At 45.3% G+C, this 16,599-nt stretch overlaps 1 protein-coding gene and 1 long non-coding RNA gene across 10 annotated transcripts in view; one reads left to right on the forward strand and one right to left on the reverse strand.

Annotated features, from left to right (window-relative positions):
- Window positions 1–9,983, reverse strand: part of LOC147758540 (uncharacterized) — an 18,000-nt gene extending 8,017 nt beyond the window's left edge. Inside the window, exons 1-2 of one of the 4 annotated variants that reach the window (XR_015318548.1) lie at window positions 9,852–9,983; window positions 8,857–8,936 (exon numbers count right to left, since the gene is read on the reverse strand). This is a non-coding gene — a long non-coding RNA (uncharacterized LOC147758540). Of the gene's footprint in view, window positions 1–214; window positions 326–5,590; window positions 5,716–8,856; window positions 8,937–9,851 lie in introns of those variants that run through there. The other 3 variants (XR_015318545.1, XR_015318547.1, XR_015318549.1) reach the window with 3 other exon arrangements.
- The window catches only part of pan (transcription factor pangolin), a 138,441-nt gene continuing 121,883 nt past the window's right edge, over window positions 42–16,599 (forward strand). Inside the window, exons 1-4 of one of the 6 annotated variants that reach the window (XM_086976719.1) lie at window positions 42–206; window positions 4,675–5,197; window positions 9,970–10,099; window positions 14,815–14,864. In XM_086976719.1, the coding sequence (XP_086832845.1) occupies window positions 5,051–5,197; window positions 9,970–10,099; window positions 14,815–14,864 (327 nt within the window). In that variant the 5' untranslated portion in view covers window positions 42–206; window positions 4,675–5,050. Of the gene's footprint in view, window positions 207–1,292; window positions 5,198–5,964; window positions 6,099–9,124; window positions 9,765–9,969; window positions 10,100–14,814; window positions 14,865–16,599 lie in introns of those variants that run through there. The other 5 variants (XM_086976720.1, XM_022806007.2, XM_086976723.1 and 2 more) reach the window with 5 other exon arrangements.

Genomic DNA, 16,599 nt, shown 5'->3' on the forward strand with positions numbered 1-16,599 from the left:
AGCGTCTACTCTACCGCTATGTCATGACAAAGGATGTTTGTGCACTTGAATCCATTTGTTGTTGCGTGACTTGGCCAAAGAGTTGTGATCATCGAAGCTGCATAGATAGTAAATGGTCATTGCCTTCAACTGCTATTAAAAGTACATACAATATAAAATAACAGCGCTATAAAACATTGGACGATAATTATTGGATAGTCAATTGGGTACGTACTGAACATTGGAATGACGTGTACGGCAACAGAACACAGATTGAACATTTTTCTAGGCGTTGTCTGGTTCACCGAACGGACGAGCCCGATAATCGATTTTTGCTGGATTGATACTGCAAATGAGGCGGTGACAGCCGTAATCAATTTAACACGACAGAACTTGTTCTTATACCCGATGAGATTGTGCAAATGGTTGCTGCTATAATTATACTCTGTTCAATGCAACCCAACTATAACTTGTCTTTTTTTCGGAAGCTGAAATAGCGTCCCCATTTCGATCGAACAACTTTCTCATATCTCTTTTGAAACGAAGCCAGTTCTTTAAAGTTTGCGATAGGGGCGCCAACGAAACATGCTGGCACCGATTTTGAAGCCAACGCGCTCAAATAATGAATATCGATGTTATTACATAACATGCGTTTTTAGTGAAAATTAAATTAAATTCCAATAAGGTTATTTCTTACTAGGGACAATTGAGCAGCTAGGAGGACAACGATAGAACTTGGGATCCCTTGGGAGAAAAGCTTCGTTCATACTCGTGTCGAGTTCTCATAAGCTAACGCAACTCAATTAGCTGATAAGAGCTAAGAGAAATCGCCATATAAGTGCCGTATAATGAGGCCATATAAACAGGCGAGACGCTGTTGAGGCTATATCTTGGGATAAAACCAAAGTGGAGTTTAGTTCCCTTCATTTACCAAGATTTTTTAGAGTGTTACTTTTGTAACCATTGGCTGGCTGTCCAGCTTCATTTTCCGTCGTTGTCACAAGCTACCAGAGAACAGGCCTTATAACAGGCTGGGTAGTTTTTTAGTTTGACGATATCCCCGGTGGGCGTATTCGTGGATAAACGCTGAACTATGATACAATTCTAACAGATACAAGAAAATGTATTCCTATTCAAATGAACGATAGCATAAAATTACACTAGAGGCAAGAAAACCATTACCCGAATGCAAGAATATAACAGTTTATTTGAGAACATTAGATGGAAAGAACGGTCTAGGTCCATCTAACTCAAGATGTTATTTAGAAAAGTGTACTAAGCACGCAGCACCAAGCACAGGGCCGTGGTTACGAAACCTTTGCTTCAAGCGGCGTACCGATAGGGCCCGTATACGAGCTCTGACGCTCGCTATAGCATAAATCAAACGTTACGGTACATCATGTTCAAACAAAATTCTGCTAGGTTACCAAGCAAGACTTTAACCTTATATTAAGAGATTCAACCGCTTGCCATGTCAAGTTTCAGCATCCTAATTCACCAATGTATTTTTCTACAGCTTAAAGTGCTTAATATTGCAACTTCGATCACTTTTGTTCCGATACAATATACTCTGTGCCGAAAAACACCATTGTAGTTTGGATACTATTCTCTCTCAATTCACTGGCATTGTGACAGTGATTGTGGGTATTCCCGCCGAACTGTGTTCCGATACATGCTTTCAGGAGCAGGTCAGAATTTAAAAAGCAAATTTAACACAGGTGCGGAAGCTCCAGTGTTGTGGCGCACAAAACTTACGGTAGCATAATGGAAACACTGATTGAGCACCGACCCAGAAACCAAACTAAGTTGTTTCCAAGTCGGTAGCATCAGCAGTGTGGAAACGCCGTCGGTTAGCCCACCTCTACTAGTTTATTTAATTTAGGAATTCAGTGACGAGCGGTAGTATTCTTAATCTTGAGTCATCTGACTTTGAACAGCACAAAATTCCTCTGTCCTATAATCGTAAGGATCTATGGTTGAAGTATGACGCCCCACACTTAATTTGTCTTTTCAAGAATAGATTTAAAAAATCCTTAAAAACATGCACACAACTCCATTGGTAATAATTCCATTTAGACGAGTTTGATAGAAGTTCAGTCTTCGCAATGTTCGCTAACGTGTTCCATCAATTGTAGCGGATTTGTTAGAAAGATATGATAATATCGTGGTGATACTAGTAGCCTAAATGACGATGGCTTTATAAAGCTATCATCATTTACGCTAATTACTAATACTAATCAATTACGCTAAGCAATTTCGCCCGTTAGTATGACCCCATAGAGTGTTTTCAGAACAGCTCTCATTTTAGCTATCGGTGATCAGTCTAAGCTTTCATCTATACTGCCCACAAATTCAAGACAGTTGTATCCTGTTTGTATTGTTGTTCAGGTTGCTGTGACAAGCGCTATAAGGCTCGTGTGGTAGTTTTTCTATTACCTCGAATGTAGGTCGATCCTTCATCGATCTCTATTGCACTCGGACTCGTTATTGCATTGGCGCTGTTACAGCAGCGACAGTGACACAGTTCAAACGCTGCAATGGAACCCACTACTGTTCATGGGTTCGTTTGTTATCTGTGCGCTGTCCTGTCGAAGGCATATTTACTCAATTGCTGACCGAGTGATGCCTGTTGTCGTGCGGTTTCACCGTCAACTCTTATATACTGTTATTCGGACAGAAGCGGAGGGAGCGCCGTTTGTTCCGTACACTTATCATCATCATCATCATCAGCAGCAGGAACATGACGACCTCCACACGCCTCGTTTCGTGTCTCTCCCCATCTCTTGTTGTGCTGCCCCCTGGTCACCTAGCTCCAATATCTCTAATCGATGTCCTCACCTCATCCTTACCGCGCGCCGCAGTGCCATGTCTCGTTGACAGCGCCGTGTTTATGCACTGTTCGCCCATATAGTTCTCTGTTGCATGCGCCTTGCCGACGCAGTCATCGCCGCTGCTTCTGTTGACTCTTTGCTATGGCTCGTAGCTTGCTATCCGTAACCGTACAGTGAGTGGTCTTGGCAGCAACGGTGGCGCGGTTGGCGCGGGGTCGCTTTTGTTGTCGCTATGTTGCTGCTGCCACAGCTGCTGTCTGTAGCTCCAGCTCTATCAGCTTGTTCGCAAACGTTGTCGAGGCCTTATTGCTGCTCCCCGGCTCGTAGCTTTCGTCATCGCCTGCTCCGCATCATCATTATCATCGGCAGCATCGGCTCTGCAGCAGCAGCAGCAGCCACCTTTCTTTCTTGATCTTTTTCCCTCTTCGACTTCTCGCGCTCTCGTACTCCGTCAGCAACGCCAAGGCCAGCAATAGCAACACGGTGAGCATCGCCACCATTAGCGATTTCGTGTTTACAGCAGAGTCTGCGTAGACCGCGACCAGGTGGCGCTGTCGTCGTCCACCGAGGAAGCCGGTGATTGGCCGGAGCGACCGAGGGGCCTCCCCTCCGGAGGGCGCACCGGCCTCTGTGCGGTCAATCTCACCGCAAGCGAGCACGGGCCAAGAGGTAACGGCCGAGGCGAGCTGAGCGGCTCTGCACCTATCGAAGTACTACTACAAAACCACTGCCATCGGAGTGAGCTATGAACCGACCATCACCAGGAATATCATACTGAGCAGTACGAGCGAATGTTGAGCGCCAAACACTTCAGCAGCTATCGTGTATGTCATTGCTGTTCGTTCACTTCTGCGACAGCGGAACAACTTGAGCTATCAAAAAGATGAGCGCACGCGCGCATTAGAAAAAGCTTCAAGTGTTCACTCAGAGCTATCAAAAAGACAGTGAGGACGACAGTGGCGACTGAAACGTCGGCGATTTTCGTGTCACCGCCTCAGCTACCTGCTGTCGCTGGTGACGCGACGTTTTTGAAAGACACCAACATTTCCATTGGCGTTAAACAGCACGAACGGCTAGAATAGAAGAAGACCACTGAAAATACGTTCCCTTCATCGTGTTCTTGGAGCAGCGAACGTGAACCGCAAGGTTCGCGCACGGGCAGCTGACGAAATCTAAGGGTGCGACGTAATTCAATACAAGTGTCGATTGCCGCGCACTGTAGATCCGACGAATAACAGCAGGAGGTCAGATCTCATTTTGGCGCCAGCGTCAAGTTTTCGTGACGAAAAAAACGGCAAGAGGAACGCTTGTTTTTGACCAGCCTGTGATTTCCTTCGGGTTCAGTCGGAATTTTAGCGTATCCTGCAGCCTGAGCGCTTTAGCTCCCACTGAAAATTGACATCAGTTTATTTCAATCAGCAGGAAGAACAGCAGCGACGAAAACGGAGTCCGCAGATTTTCATGTGAAGATTCTGGTCTTAATTTAGTTTACGTTAAGCGAATCGGAACTTACGTTTCGGCGCAACGGTTCGAGACCGTACCGTTTTCTACCGGCTTTTCGTGGTCTCGGACGACCAGCGTTCTTATATGCCTCCGTCTGTCTTTCCTACTAACGGGGCTCACTCAGTGCGCTCGAACTCGTTGTGCTCAGATCAGTTTACTGCATTGATTCCAGGCACTAATGTGACATCATCCTTGATGCTTTCATAGTTCGATATGCGGTGATTCCGGACCCCAGGCTGGGTGTGTGTATACACTTGCGCCGTCGTGCTTTTGTTTGTGGGGGCGTCATCCTCCTCACGTTGTTCTTGTTAATATTGCTTGTTAATATTTGTTATCACGTCTTACTGACTCGTCTTCTCAGTTCGGCTGCGGAATTCGTTTCGTGGCTTTTTAGTGCTTGTGCTGAAAGGTGGAGTGGCGAAAGTAACGATGCCTACTACTGTCATCGTGTTTTGTCGGATGGAGGCTGTTTCTATTCCGGGAGCAGGACTGATGCAGGCTGTCAACCTGTGGTGAATTGTGAGTGATTGTGATTGCAAAGTGAGAAGTGGAGTGCTTGTGTCTGGTGTGTGTGCGCGTTTTCGGTGAATAGAGCCAGCGCCGCCGCATTGTGGGGCGTTGGACAGTGAAAAAGTGGTAGAGAAGAGTTTTCGCTGGAAAGTTTAGAGCAAAACGAGATCGTGGTACTGGTGTCGTGAGGTCTGCCCTCGCTAGTCGCCCCTATTGGATCTAGCGATATGCCGTCAGCTAGCGAAGCGAACACGTCCGGTGGAGATGACACTCTGGCGTCTTCGGACGAAATCAAGGTGTTTAAAGACGAGGGCGAAGACGAAGAGCGCTCTGAAAATCTTACCGATCTCAAGTCTAGTCTCATCAACGAAGGCGTACGTATTACGTAGTACGACAATATAATCGAGCTACAATATGGTCTTTTATTTTGGCACGACGGCCAAAGAAATCGACATGAACAATCAGCAATATTGTTTAGCTGCACAATGCCGCGCTCTTCTTTAGTGACACAGATTCTATGAGATAGACATTTGAAGTAAAGCTATTCATAATGACCACGTTATGCAGTATGAGAAGGCATACAAGACGAGTAGGAAAAAATCGTTTGTCTTAATTTAACGTACACACATGTAGAGATTTCGGAAGCTTAGTCATATTATATGACGAGACAAGCAATAAATGCTCTAGCATAGTAAAAGATAAGCTACTTATTGGTTTATTAGGTAACAATAACAATAAAAAGTTGTTTAGCATAGTATATTACATACGATAGCAATACTGTGCCCAATTCACGATAGGCGGTGGACATCTGTTTAGCGCGTTCTATGTAGTTGTCGTTGAATTATACGCATTTGCCTGAGTAGAAATGTACGCTATGGCGGTCTTTGGGGATTGTTTCATGCTCCGTTGCTGTGAGACGTGTGGCTATTTATCACGCTGAAAGAAAGTAGCCATTCAGCGGAGTGCAAAACGGTAATGCGGCGCAAGTTTAAAAAAGCGCGGCACAGTTCTATTTGAAACGGAACATTTGCACCAGAGACGTCAATATGTTTTACTGTTAAACATGTATTTGAACAACTTTCACGTTTTTTTTTAAAGACAGCTCAAAAATTTTTCTCATCGAATATCCAGAGCTCTCATTGGCACTCGTTTAAGCCCTCGTACGTAACATGTACACACTGCCATCATATGTTTAGCCAATTTTCTCAGCCCGCAGCTGAACTGTTGTCGGCGACATCCAATGGCCAGTTGCTGGGAACTCAGCTCTTACTGGAGGCAAGCAAACTATCTAAATTCTGTTGACTGTTAAAATAAATACAGACCTAGAACTTTACGTAGGTCCATGTACGGCGGTGCCGCAAAAAATACTTCATAGGAACCCATCTGTTGGCCTATAAATGGACTTGACTGCACATGTGTATCAAGACTATTTTGACTGTTTGATTGTGAAAATCGTGATAAGCGTTCGTAGAGATGCATGTTCGTCAAATATCGCTATGTGATCTTATGTCGGTGATATTGGTCAGTTCGAAACCTTCAAATCAATTCGACCAACTCGGGCCGTTCCGAAAGGAGGGCTGGTTGCGGGGCCGATATCCGAAGGGCGATATCTTGTGTCGTATTTTGTCTCGCTGCATACTCGGAGAATCTATAGAGAGTATCTCTAGCTAGATACGTTTGTTCATGTCGTTGGTGCTGCTGCTGTTTTCGGATCTGGTTCTATTCACCAACTACAGTCGCTCCTGTCGTTGTGATTACTGGTGCCTTTGGCGTGGTCTTGGTCTCCGGCCGATCTTCTTTCTCGTCTTACTGTTTGGTTCCGAGATCCATGTACGAGGCGTAGGTTTTTGCTGGTTTGGCATCAGCAGCATTAACGCGGCAACCACAGCAAAATCCCGTTCATTGTGAACATGAGCCGAGCAACGATTGTGCGGCTGACTCGACCAGTTCGCTCGCTCCCGTTTGCTGCGAGGATCACAGAGGACCGGCAAGGACGAGCAACTAAAAGAAGCAGTAGCTGTGGTGGGGGCAGAGCTTCTGCTAGTGATCTTGAAGAGTAGCCGAGCAGCAACATTTAGTCTATCATCGGGCGACTGCCTGTATTCGGCGATGGACACGACCATGCTGATCTGTTGTGGTCTGCCGGTTCAACATGCCCTTGGTTTCATGTTTGCCTGCCTGCTTGCCTGAGAGCCTGCAGTAGGCAGGCGAAATGCTCGGCCGTCGACGGAAGCCCGCCACAGTGTCTGCAGCGGACTGACAAAATAGTTGGAGGCTTCCAACACCCCCCCCCCCGCCCCGCCCGGCCACGACGGCAGATTCCGGCTAAGTTCATAAGCATAGCGAGGTGCAAATACAACCAGACAAAAACACATGTATACACATTGTTTACGTTGGTTCGCGACTAGCGAATAGCGACATTACCTACACGTTTCACTGTTGACTGCTGTATACGCGGTAACCGCTAAGAATAGAACGAGCTTCCTGCGTTCGAAAAAAGGCTCCACTAGACAGACAAGTTCTTCGTTTGATTGAAATTTACTCTGTCTCGTTCCAATTATCGCTTTAAGAAAACAACTCTGACCTGCGCATAAGAAGTCTATCCTCTTGAATATCGAATCGTTCGATAAATATGAAATGTTCGTTTCTGTCACGCTTAGTAATAGAGCTGCGTCCTTCTGTGTATAGTTAGCGTTTAGATAGTTCTTTATAGTCTGTTCAAATTCTATCTTTCCTTCAAGCCATTTAAAAAGACACACACACACACACACACACAGGCATGACGACGTATATAAATTGGTCCGTTTTTTTTTATTATTCACAATCTATAATCTAGACATTGTGCATAACTACAGTTATGAACATAGGTGCGTTTGGCGGTGCGCCAATCTGTGAAGCTGCGCGTGACGCCGTACACAATTTAGTGACAAGCACTTTTTGTTGGATTCGAGTGAATGACATTCCGTATCACACCGTATCGGGCGTCGATCGAGCGTCATCGTTGTCTACCTGCTTTTCCACAGCTAGAGCCTATCTCGTTAAAATAAATGTGTGTGTGCGCGCAGGCCGACAAACGCCGACAGGCTGACTGATAGGTAGATATAAGAAAAACGAGAATAAATAGAAAAAAAAAAAAAAAGGTTACAGCAGGCATCTCTTTCGCAGTTTGTACGCAAATGAACGTGTGTCTATCGGTCTCTCGTTACGTCTGTGTATAGGAGGTTTACCTGTTTCCTTTATTCCATTATTCCTTTCTTCTACCTACAAACCGATCTATGTGGGGTCAGGTTAGTGATACATGTTCTATAGTTATTCCGTCATCAGTCTAGCTATGGTAACAAGTAAAGCCGGCCTGATAATTCGCGAGCTATGGCTTCTTGAACCTCTTAGGGAGGAAGCCAATGGGCGCAGCTCACACACAAAGTTGATAGGGATCCAACTAGTTCACGACGTATTGACGACTCCTGCGAGAAAGCTAACAGACAGGCAAGGAAAAGGACTATAACGGAACTAACAAAGGTAACAGTAACTGCCGCGGCAGACTCAACAGCAGCCGGCGTCGCACCTATCGCAATCGCTCGGGATCCAGCGGCGCCTTATAGCCCCACCAGCAGCTCCGACACTTAAAACTAAACCACGCCAACGCGCTATGTCCTAACGTAGAAAAAGAGTAATAATCGAACAGAATCTGTTCGAATTATTATATCATCTCTCATAGGTCCTCTAGAAAGCTCGCCTGCAGTCATCTTGCGACTTCCCATAATAGCAAAAAAAAAGCCAAAAGAAAAGAGAACTGCCAGTAATCTCACGATAACAACGATGGCGACGACGACGATACACTCAAGTAACCTATATCTTGTTAGAAGGATGAAAAAAATTATAAAAAAAAAACGACGAGAGGTATAAGGACAGAAAATACGCGGCGGGACAGGGTGGCCTCTCTCAGTCTCGTACTCGACCAGTGTAACCTGTGCGCGCGTGTCCAAAGGTTGTATGGTCTTTTTAAGTACAGAACAACTGTCACTTATCTTACCTTACATGTCCTGACCAGGACAGTACGACGGTCGCCTTCAGTGCAATACTTATCTTCTGTTTGCTTTTTCAACCGTGTGCCTAGAAAATAACGGCCAAATAGGATTTAGGAATAAAACGTGTTGGCGATTTTTGTACACTTAGCATACATTTGCTGTTCAGGATAGTTCAAGAATGATGCCTCTTTGGCCTAATGATGCCTATTGGGTTCGTTTTAGGTAAATAAGATATGTCATAGAGTAACTACTGCTCCTTGAAGGTGGTGATTAGGCTGGTCAAAAAAATTGTTTATTTTCTATAATTGTTTAAATTTTCCTATTGCCGGAGTCTTATTTTAGCCATTGTATACAGCGAGAACTCGAACGGAGGGAACTGCTTGATGTAATGTCTTAGATTACTAAATGCCTCATCTTAGTTCACCATCGTAGGTTGTCGTCAACGTTGTACAGTGAACAATAGCTCGCCGTTTCTGAGAAATGAGCTCTGAAGGCATGACTATGCTTCAGAATGCAATATTACTTTTCATTATCCTTCAAAATGGCGTTCAGCTCCGAGAAGCACGCTGTTACAGTGATAAATTTCTGCATGATGCATCGATATGAGGCAAACGAAGGAATAGAAAACACAAAACTTAGCTCCCTCATGTGAGTTTGATGACGCTAAAAGAGTTATATACGCTCGTATGTAAAAACACTTGATGAATACGAAAACGGACCTGCAAGAGACCCAGAATCCATGCCGAAGAATAGCTGTGTTTTTGATCAGTGGCAACTTCAATTCACATTCGCGTTTCTGCTTTGCCAGACAGCTGCTTCAAGTTTCCAGAGAGAATAAGATAGAAAAAGTCGTAGCAAGTAATGACGAACACTTCGCTTATTATCGAATCATATGACCGCGTCTTTTATCAGGGTAAAGATCAAAGATACTACTTTCTAGCGAACCTAATATTTTTTACTATGTAAATGAGTATACAGGTAACTAACATGGTTTGCTTACTTGATTCAATGCTTCTTGATGTTTATTCCAATGTATTAGATACTGTCCGTAGTAGAGGACACATTGGTAAGGCAAAACGTGTTAGATACTGAATGCTGATTTCTCTCATTGTTTCCAGGATAAGGCGGGGTCCTCGAGCGCATTTGCGAGTACGACAGTTACCGCACCCTCGGCCGAAGGCGGGGCAGAATCACCCCCCGACGCAAAGCCACGCCTCCACACACCCCGGGCAGAACACCCTATCTTCGGTAAGCTGACACGTTACGTTCATTAATTATATGACAACAATAATTATTGCCTGTTATGAAAGTACCGGTGCTGAGAAGTTTCATTTCGTTTAAAGAGCCGCATTCACATAGATTTGCTTGATATACAAACCACTTGGAAAGGACTGAGATGTCCTAGAGTTACATACTATTCAATGCAATCGAATAGTGTGAACGAGTCTGTGTCTCCATCGAAAATGTTCCGTCGAATCTATTTCAAGGAAATCTTCGACGCAAGACGTTTTTGGTCTGGTTTGTTTACTGATGCGGACACCTTTTATCCCCGGTCAATGTCATCGTCATTAAGTTGATGAAGTTCTTTAGTTAAAGTTTTGGACGGTGTTCAATTTACTGTGTAGACACGAGTACCTTTTGTGTAAAGCAGCTTCACTTGTGGATCTAATTATGCAGCCAGTATTTGCGCCGCTTTTGTTGGGGACTGTGCACCTGCCTCGAGAGAGCCACGTGAATCCGCTATCAGATCCTTTTTCGCTGTGAATCGGACAAAACTAGTTACTGGCGCGATGCGACATATTTATGCATGCTCCTCGAGGCGATAAGCACTTGTCCTGATCTGGTTTTCGCCGGTCGGTGTGTAAAAGTCAACTTAAATCGGGTCGGATTGGCTCGAATTGGCCAACAACCACTCATAACGAACCAGATCGAACCTACAATGTTACCAGATGATTGTTATAAGATTGATTTAAACGTCGCACAACAGTAAGTATGCTCATTGTGAGAATACTCCAGGAATAGTAAAGAGATATAACCAGAGAATAAACCAGGAGTAATACTCGAACGATTTTTGTGATGTCCGATGTTTTTTAGTTACTTCAAATCATGGTATACTGCTAGCTCTTTCTCCGCAGTTGTACCTATGTAGAATAAACCCAACCGATCTATTAGCCTAACAGCATCAGTGATATTGCATCATTACGTTTGTACGATAACATCGTAGATACGATGCGTGACTATGACAAAGTTTGTTCTTCTTCTTTGTCTTTGGCGCGCGCTCTCGCTCTCTCACCCTCTCACACGCTCCTTTTCTTTCGGCCTGAAAAAGGAGAACCGACTCCGAAGAGCAGACTCCTTAAACTGCGTGCCGACCACGACTGATCTGTCTATACGAGGTTTGAGCCCTTTCAAGACTGTGTCGCCAACTCGTAGTCGACTGCGCTGGCGGCCATTGAACGTTGTCGAGGCGGCGATGGCGACAATGACGCCGATATTGGTTCTGGGCCCGGTGGAGGCCATGGGTTGTAGACTGCTTTCACTGGGGTGGTCGCTCAGGGCTGCTCACGATGCTTGGCTAAGGCGGCGGCAGTGTGGCATCGCTCTCCGCGACTCGTCGTTGCTCGCTTCGTGGTTCTGGTGTCTGCCTGTCTGCGTGGGCACGATCTGTATCTACTAGTACGTCGAAGAGCTCTGATAAAATGGCTGATAAGACGACGCAGCCGAGAGAAGTGCTAGAGGTAGTGGTGGGGGGAGAGTAGAAGAAGAGACCTACGGCACAGAGAGGCCGGGCGCTTTGTTCCGAGAAAAGGTGTAAATGTGCCCCGGTCAAACAAACGGCCAAGCGAGCGAATCATCAACCCATCGGGTGGCGACGATAGCGACAGATCGAGCAGAAGCGACAACCAGAGTAAAGACTGGACGAAGAGCAGAAGACTGCTAGCAAAGGAGTAGATAAATAATGTACTGGCACATAGAGAAATTCATAAGAAAAAAAAAATAACTAACTGAAATAAACTACAGAGCAGTGTATAATAGATAACAATAGCATTGCTGTTTTTGGTTAGTTTTAGCTTTCCGCTTTAGTGGTCACCGCAGCAAGAAACCTAGGATTAGTAGGTCACCACGAAATCACTGTGATCTCGGAGAGAAAGACAGAATGGCGCGGGGATTGCAAGGTATCAGCATTAGTAGGCTAACTAACAGCAGTGTTCGTCACCGTTTCGCCAATCCATGATAAAATCCTCCTAATGTTATTTAATGCCATATCGGCGTTATATCTTCTTGATACATGTATGCACTGATGAAGAAGTCAGCATGGAAAAAGTAGCAATTTTTACTGGCCTTAGTAATCGTGGACCGTGCCTTTTCTGCGAAGCGGTTACTACTTTTGATTCCATTAACTCAATTCTTCGCGTTGGTCTCAAGTGAAATGTTATATTTGTCAATTATAGGAAAAGGCAACGCACGTAGTTTCGTTTCCACTGAAATTCTCATATTTTTTAAAGAATACCCTATGAACGAATTTCCCAAATTGCTCACCAGGCTAGTAGTATAAAAAATTACCAATAAATCGACTATTTTCATTCGTCAATAGCTAACATTAACCGTTAGTCACGGTTCTCTCTTGAATCACTAGCAATTTTTTTTTTCTCGCTAGGCAGTGCAAGCCATGATCCATGATCCATGCCATGCCATGCCATATCTGGCGTACGTGAGCCAGAGCAGTTGAGTCAGTGGTAGTTGGAGTAACGAGGTTAGATATGCCGTAATAACAGCAGCCCTAACTATATGCGCACATGGGATCTTGCATAAATGTAAATCGATCGATCGATCGATCGATCGATCTAAGTATAGGGAGTCTTTCGTCCGCCTGCGTAATAATAATAACAATTGTTGTCATGACAATGGTACTAGTACGAGCTGCTGTTCCATAGCGGCTAGACACCGCTAGGATCGATTTGGTGATCATTCAATTTTATAAATAATTTCGTAAAACAACAAACAATCGCGGTCGACGTGTGTATGTACGTCAACACTGGTAGTCACGATCGCGTTGGACGGGACCAGATTTGACCAGGATAAAAACTGGGACTATTAAAACGTAATAGGAACGAGCTTGGGTGATTGTGGAACATACCATCTAGGCGCCATTCGGGCACAGTATCTAGCTGTCAATTGTTATTGCGTAAAATTTAAAAAACCCATAGGAGAATCAGTCTCATAGCTTACACGGCTACGCCAAGTTCACCTTTTTCTTTATTTTCTGATTAAAGCAATCGATTTTTGCCAGCAATCTACAGTAGTACTGACATTCGTGTCGTCAGTGAGCGATCTTTTATCACCCCCGACTAGTAAGCGGCATAACTATTATACCAACTGAACGCCTGCTCAAGCGACAAAACGGATTGCAGATCCAGCAGCACGACGAACACACAGACACGAGATAGATCGGCTATGCAAATATAATATGTGATAATAATCACCATGACCGCAACTCATATGTCTGGGACTTACGGGACAGCGGCGCCGTCAGATAGCTACTAGACAGAATTTTTTTCATAGAAATAGAAGAAAATCACTGGCTGGTTTGGCGTGGCAAACGTTCATCCATCCGCGGTGGTAGGGGCAGCAATACGAGCAATAGTTGCCGTGCTAATAACAGCAAACGACCGCCGGGTAGGTTGGTGATCTTTCTCTTGCGAACATTCGAGGAAAGCCCTACCTGCCCATAGCAACGCCTTCCCGCCGATTCCGAGGACGCTTATCTTCCACGATTATGTCGTTCTTCCTTCTTCTTATTCAGCCGTATTGCTGCGGTCGCTACCTGGAGGGCGATAGACGGTAAACGACCAGAAAGAGCCTAACGGTGGCCTTAAACATCGAGGTTCAGAGGCAAGCGTAATGTCGCGCTTTTACGCTACTGTATTTCATCGAAGTCTATTTCACAATGATAATTGTACCCGTAATCATTGTTATAGCCGTAGCGGTGACAGCTGCGATGATTGCTCTCTCTCTCTCTCTCTCTCCCCCGCTGCGGCAGCCGCCAACGACCTAATTGTTGGCAGCAACGAGCAAAGGCTAAGCGGGCTTTATAACCGACCGTAGCGACCCATGTCACAGTTCTAATACAGAGAAAGAAAGCATTAACTTTTATAATGGTCCTGGTCGCCGACGCGCAATGGCAGTGCGCCGAGCACGCCATACTCCTGTTGCCGTCTGTCTTTTTCAATACCGTTCGTTGCCTGCTTCTTACCGCCGGTCCCTTTGTCGGTCTCTATATGGAACTAAAAACACTGTTGCTCGCAACAGCAGCTTTCGAGAAAACATTGCATCAATCTTCCATTGCCTGCTAGTACACAAGCTAGTCTAAATACAGTACGCTAACCTTCTAGTATACTGGCAGTGTATAACAGCTGCTTGTATCGCTGCTAATGATAGTAATGTATGGATAAAAGCTTGGGCGGGCCAACAGTGGCGTTCGTTAATGTCACCACAGTAAAGCCTACTCCATTGTACTGGCCGCCAACGATTGAGCTGTTTCACACCGTCACAAATCGAAGCAGCAGCAGCAGCAGCAGCAGTCGCAGTGTTGTCTGGCGACGCCATCTGCACTCGAGGGTCGCCGTCGTCGTCGTCGTCGACGACGACGACGACAAGGACGAAGACAGTAACAAGGCAAGAAGTGAGCGGCCCTGTAGAGGCATAGGAAACAGAGAGATTTACTATATATACAAATCAACCTGCGTGTCCAGCCATTGAGTCAGATAGCTCGGCCGCTCATGTCACATGATGTCTTAGCGAAACACTAATTTACATGTCATTCTAACATATATAGAAAACAGAGGAGTCATAATAAGGACGTAAAAAACTGAACCAGAAGACTGGTGTAAACGAAAATAGTTATAGCAGAAGATGAGTATGCATTTGAAGCATGTCTTAAGTGTTGTGATGATTTCTTTCAGGCTTCGACACCTTTGGATACCCGGGAGGATGGCCGCTTGGAGGCGGAATGGTAAGTCTAATACGTAACGTTAAAAAAAAAGAAGCATATTTTCTATTAGCACAAGAACCGTGACCGCCTTCGACACGGTCAATTAGTCACCGAGGGCGGTTGTTACAAGTCAAGGGTTCAGACCGTGAGTGTTCTTTAGCCTTCAAAAACATCTCAGCATTTTGAAATAAAGTGAATCTCGACTAGTTTGAGAGCTCCATGCCTGGAAGTAATATCGATGACTGACGCGTTACGGAAAGGCTCATTAAGGCAGAGAGTCGTAACGGCTTTAGTGCCACAGTGAGTAACAACTTCTCATAACGCCTTTGCGATAGACGCAAGTGAATGTTTGCGGCGCTGTCTGGGTGTACCATTTGGTCGCTCAGTGTTGTTCTAGCCCCAAGGCATCACTGATTCACTAAGTGGGTGTGGAAAGATGTACATTTTAAATTTTGCACTAGTTAGTAGAAATAGGGAATTCGGAGGCTGCGGAGTTTCGTCGGCAGAGTCAATATATCTCTCTGCCATGCTACGTCAAAGGCTCTGTATAGCCTTAGAGAATCTTTGGCGTCTACACAACTCAGGAAAAATTACGATTTAAACGTATAAATTCTGCGAACAGAGGCAAAATACTGTTCTTTTCTCATACGCTGTACTCGACTAGTCCATAGAAGACTGATGCCGGGGCGAGTCTATGCGAGGGTTGAATTTTGTGTAATTGTGCCAGCGAGAGGATTTGCGTTTATGACGACAATAGCGCTGGCTCCGGTCAGCAGCCTGAGAATCGTCGATGGAATGAAAGGTGACAGTAAATGTTCCTATGTGTTCGCGCAAGTATGAAGATGGAGCGGTAGACCGAAGGATGGGGGGTCACAAGGTATTTGGTGTTACGTGCTACGATCGTAGTAGTGATTGGCCGCGCCTGTTCATACGCATTGGCACACACACGCACAGTGTGATAGACAAGCTGAAATACATGCATAGAACGTGATGTTGTGGACGGTTTCGATAGAGGCATTGTTGTGCTGGACTCCTCTATCCGAACCTCATTTTCGTGGCGGTTCGGCGCACAAACCAGCCTCACCGAGAGAGAAACGGAGACATCAAGAAGGAGTGGTAGGTCGGGTCGGGTCGACCTGCGATGCACCTGCACTTGGTGCGAAGCCAAAAGACCGTTCGTTTGCAAGGACAGCGACAGATAGCAATGACTATTGACTCGCCGAGAAATTCCTGCGCGGCGCTGCTCTCTGTTCTGCGAGGAGCAATGGTCTCTATCCAGATTTCTACAGGTTCCTGCGGATCACTGTATGTAGCTAGTCTTTCAAAGGGTGGGATACTATGGGGTTCATGGAGAATTCGGGGGTGGCAGTTCACTTACGAACACTAGTCCGTCTCCCGTGTGCATGATAAAGAAATGTGACCGATCCGCAGGACAGCTAAGCCAGAGTCGTAGAGGGTGCTTGTTTTCGTATCCAAGTTGCTTTTCGATCAGCTTCGCTCTGTGACGCCACGGACGAGCCCCCAAAAGTGAACGAGAGCCGATGGAAAGAACGAGATGAGGTCAAACACTCCACCGATTTTTCTCTTTGTCCCGCGTTTTTGATCGAAATTGAAAACGCTGAGAACATCTAACGTTTTTAGGATTGTAGGCATCAGCGGCACGTTGGGTAACAATGCGCAAGTATCCGTACATACATACATTATTTGGTTATAATCGAAATACGAGATCTTCCAAGGTGTACTACATATATATATA

This window comes from Varroa destructor, unplaced genomic scaffold (assembly GCF_002443255.2).
Source record: "Varroa destructor unplaced genomic scaffold, Vdes_3.0 BEIS01000001.1, whole genome shotgun sequence".
NCBI classification, from domain to species: Eukaryota; Metazoa; Arthropoda; class Arachnida; order Mesostigmata; family Varroidae; genus Varroa; species Varroa destructor.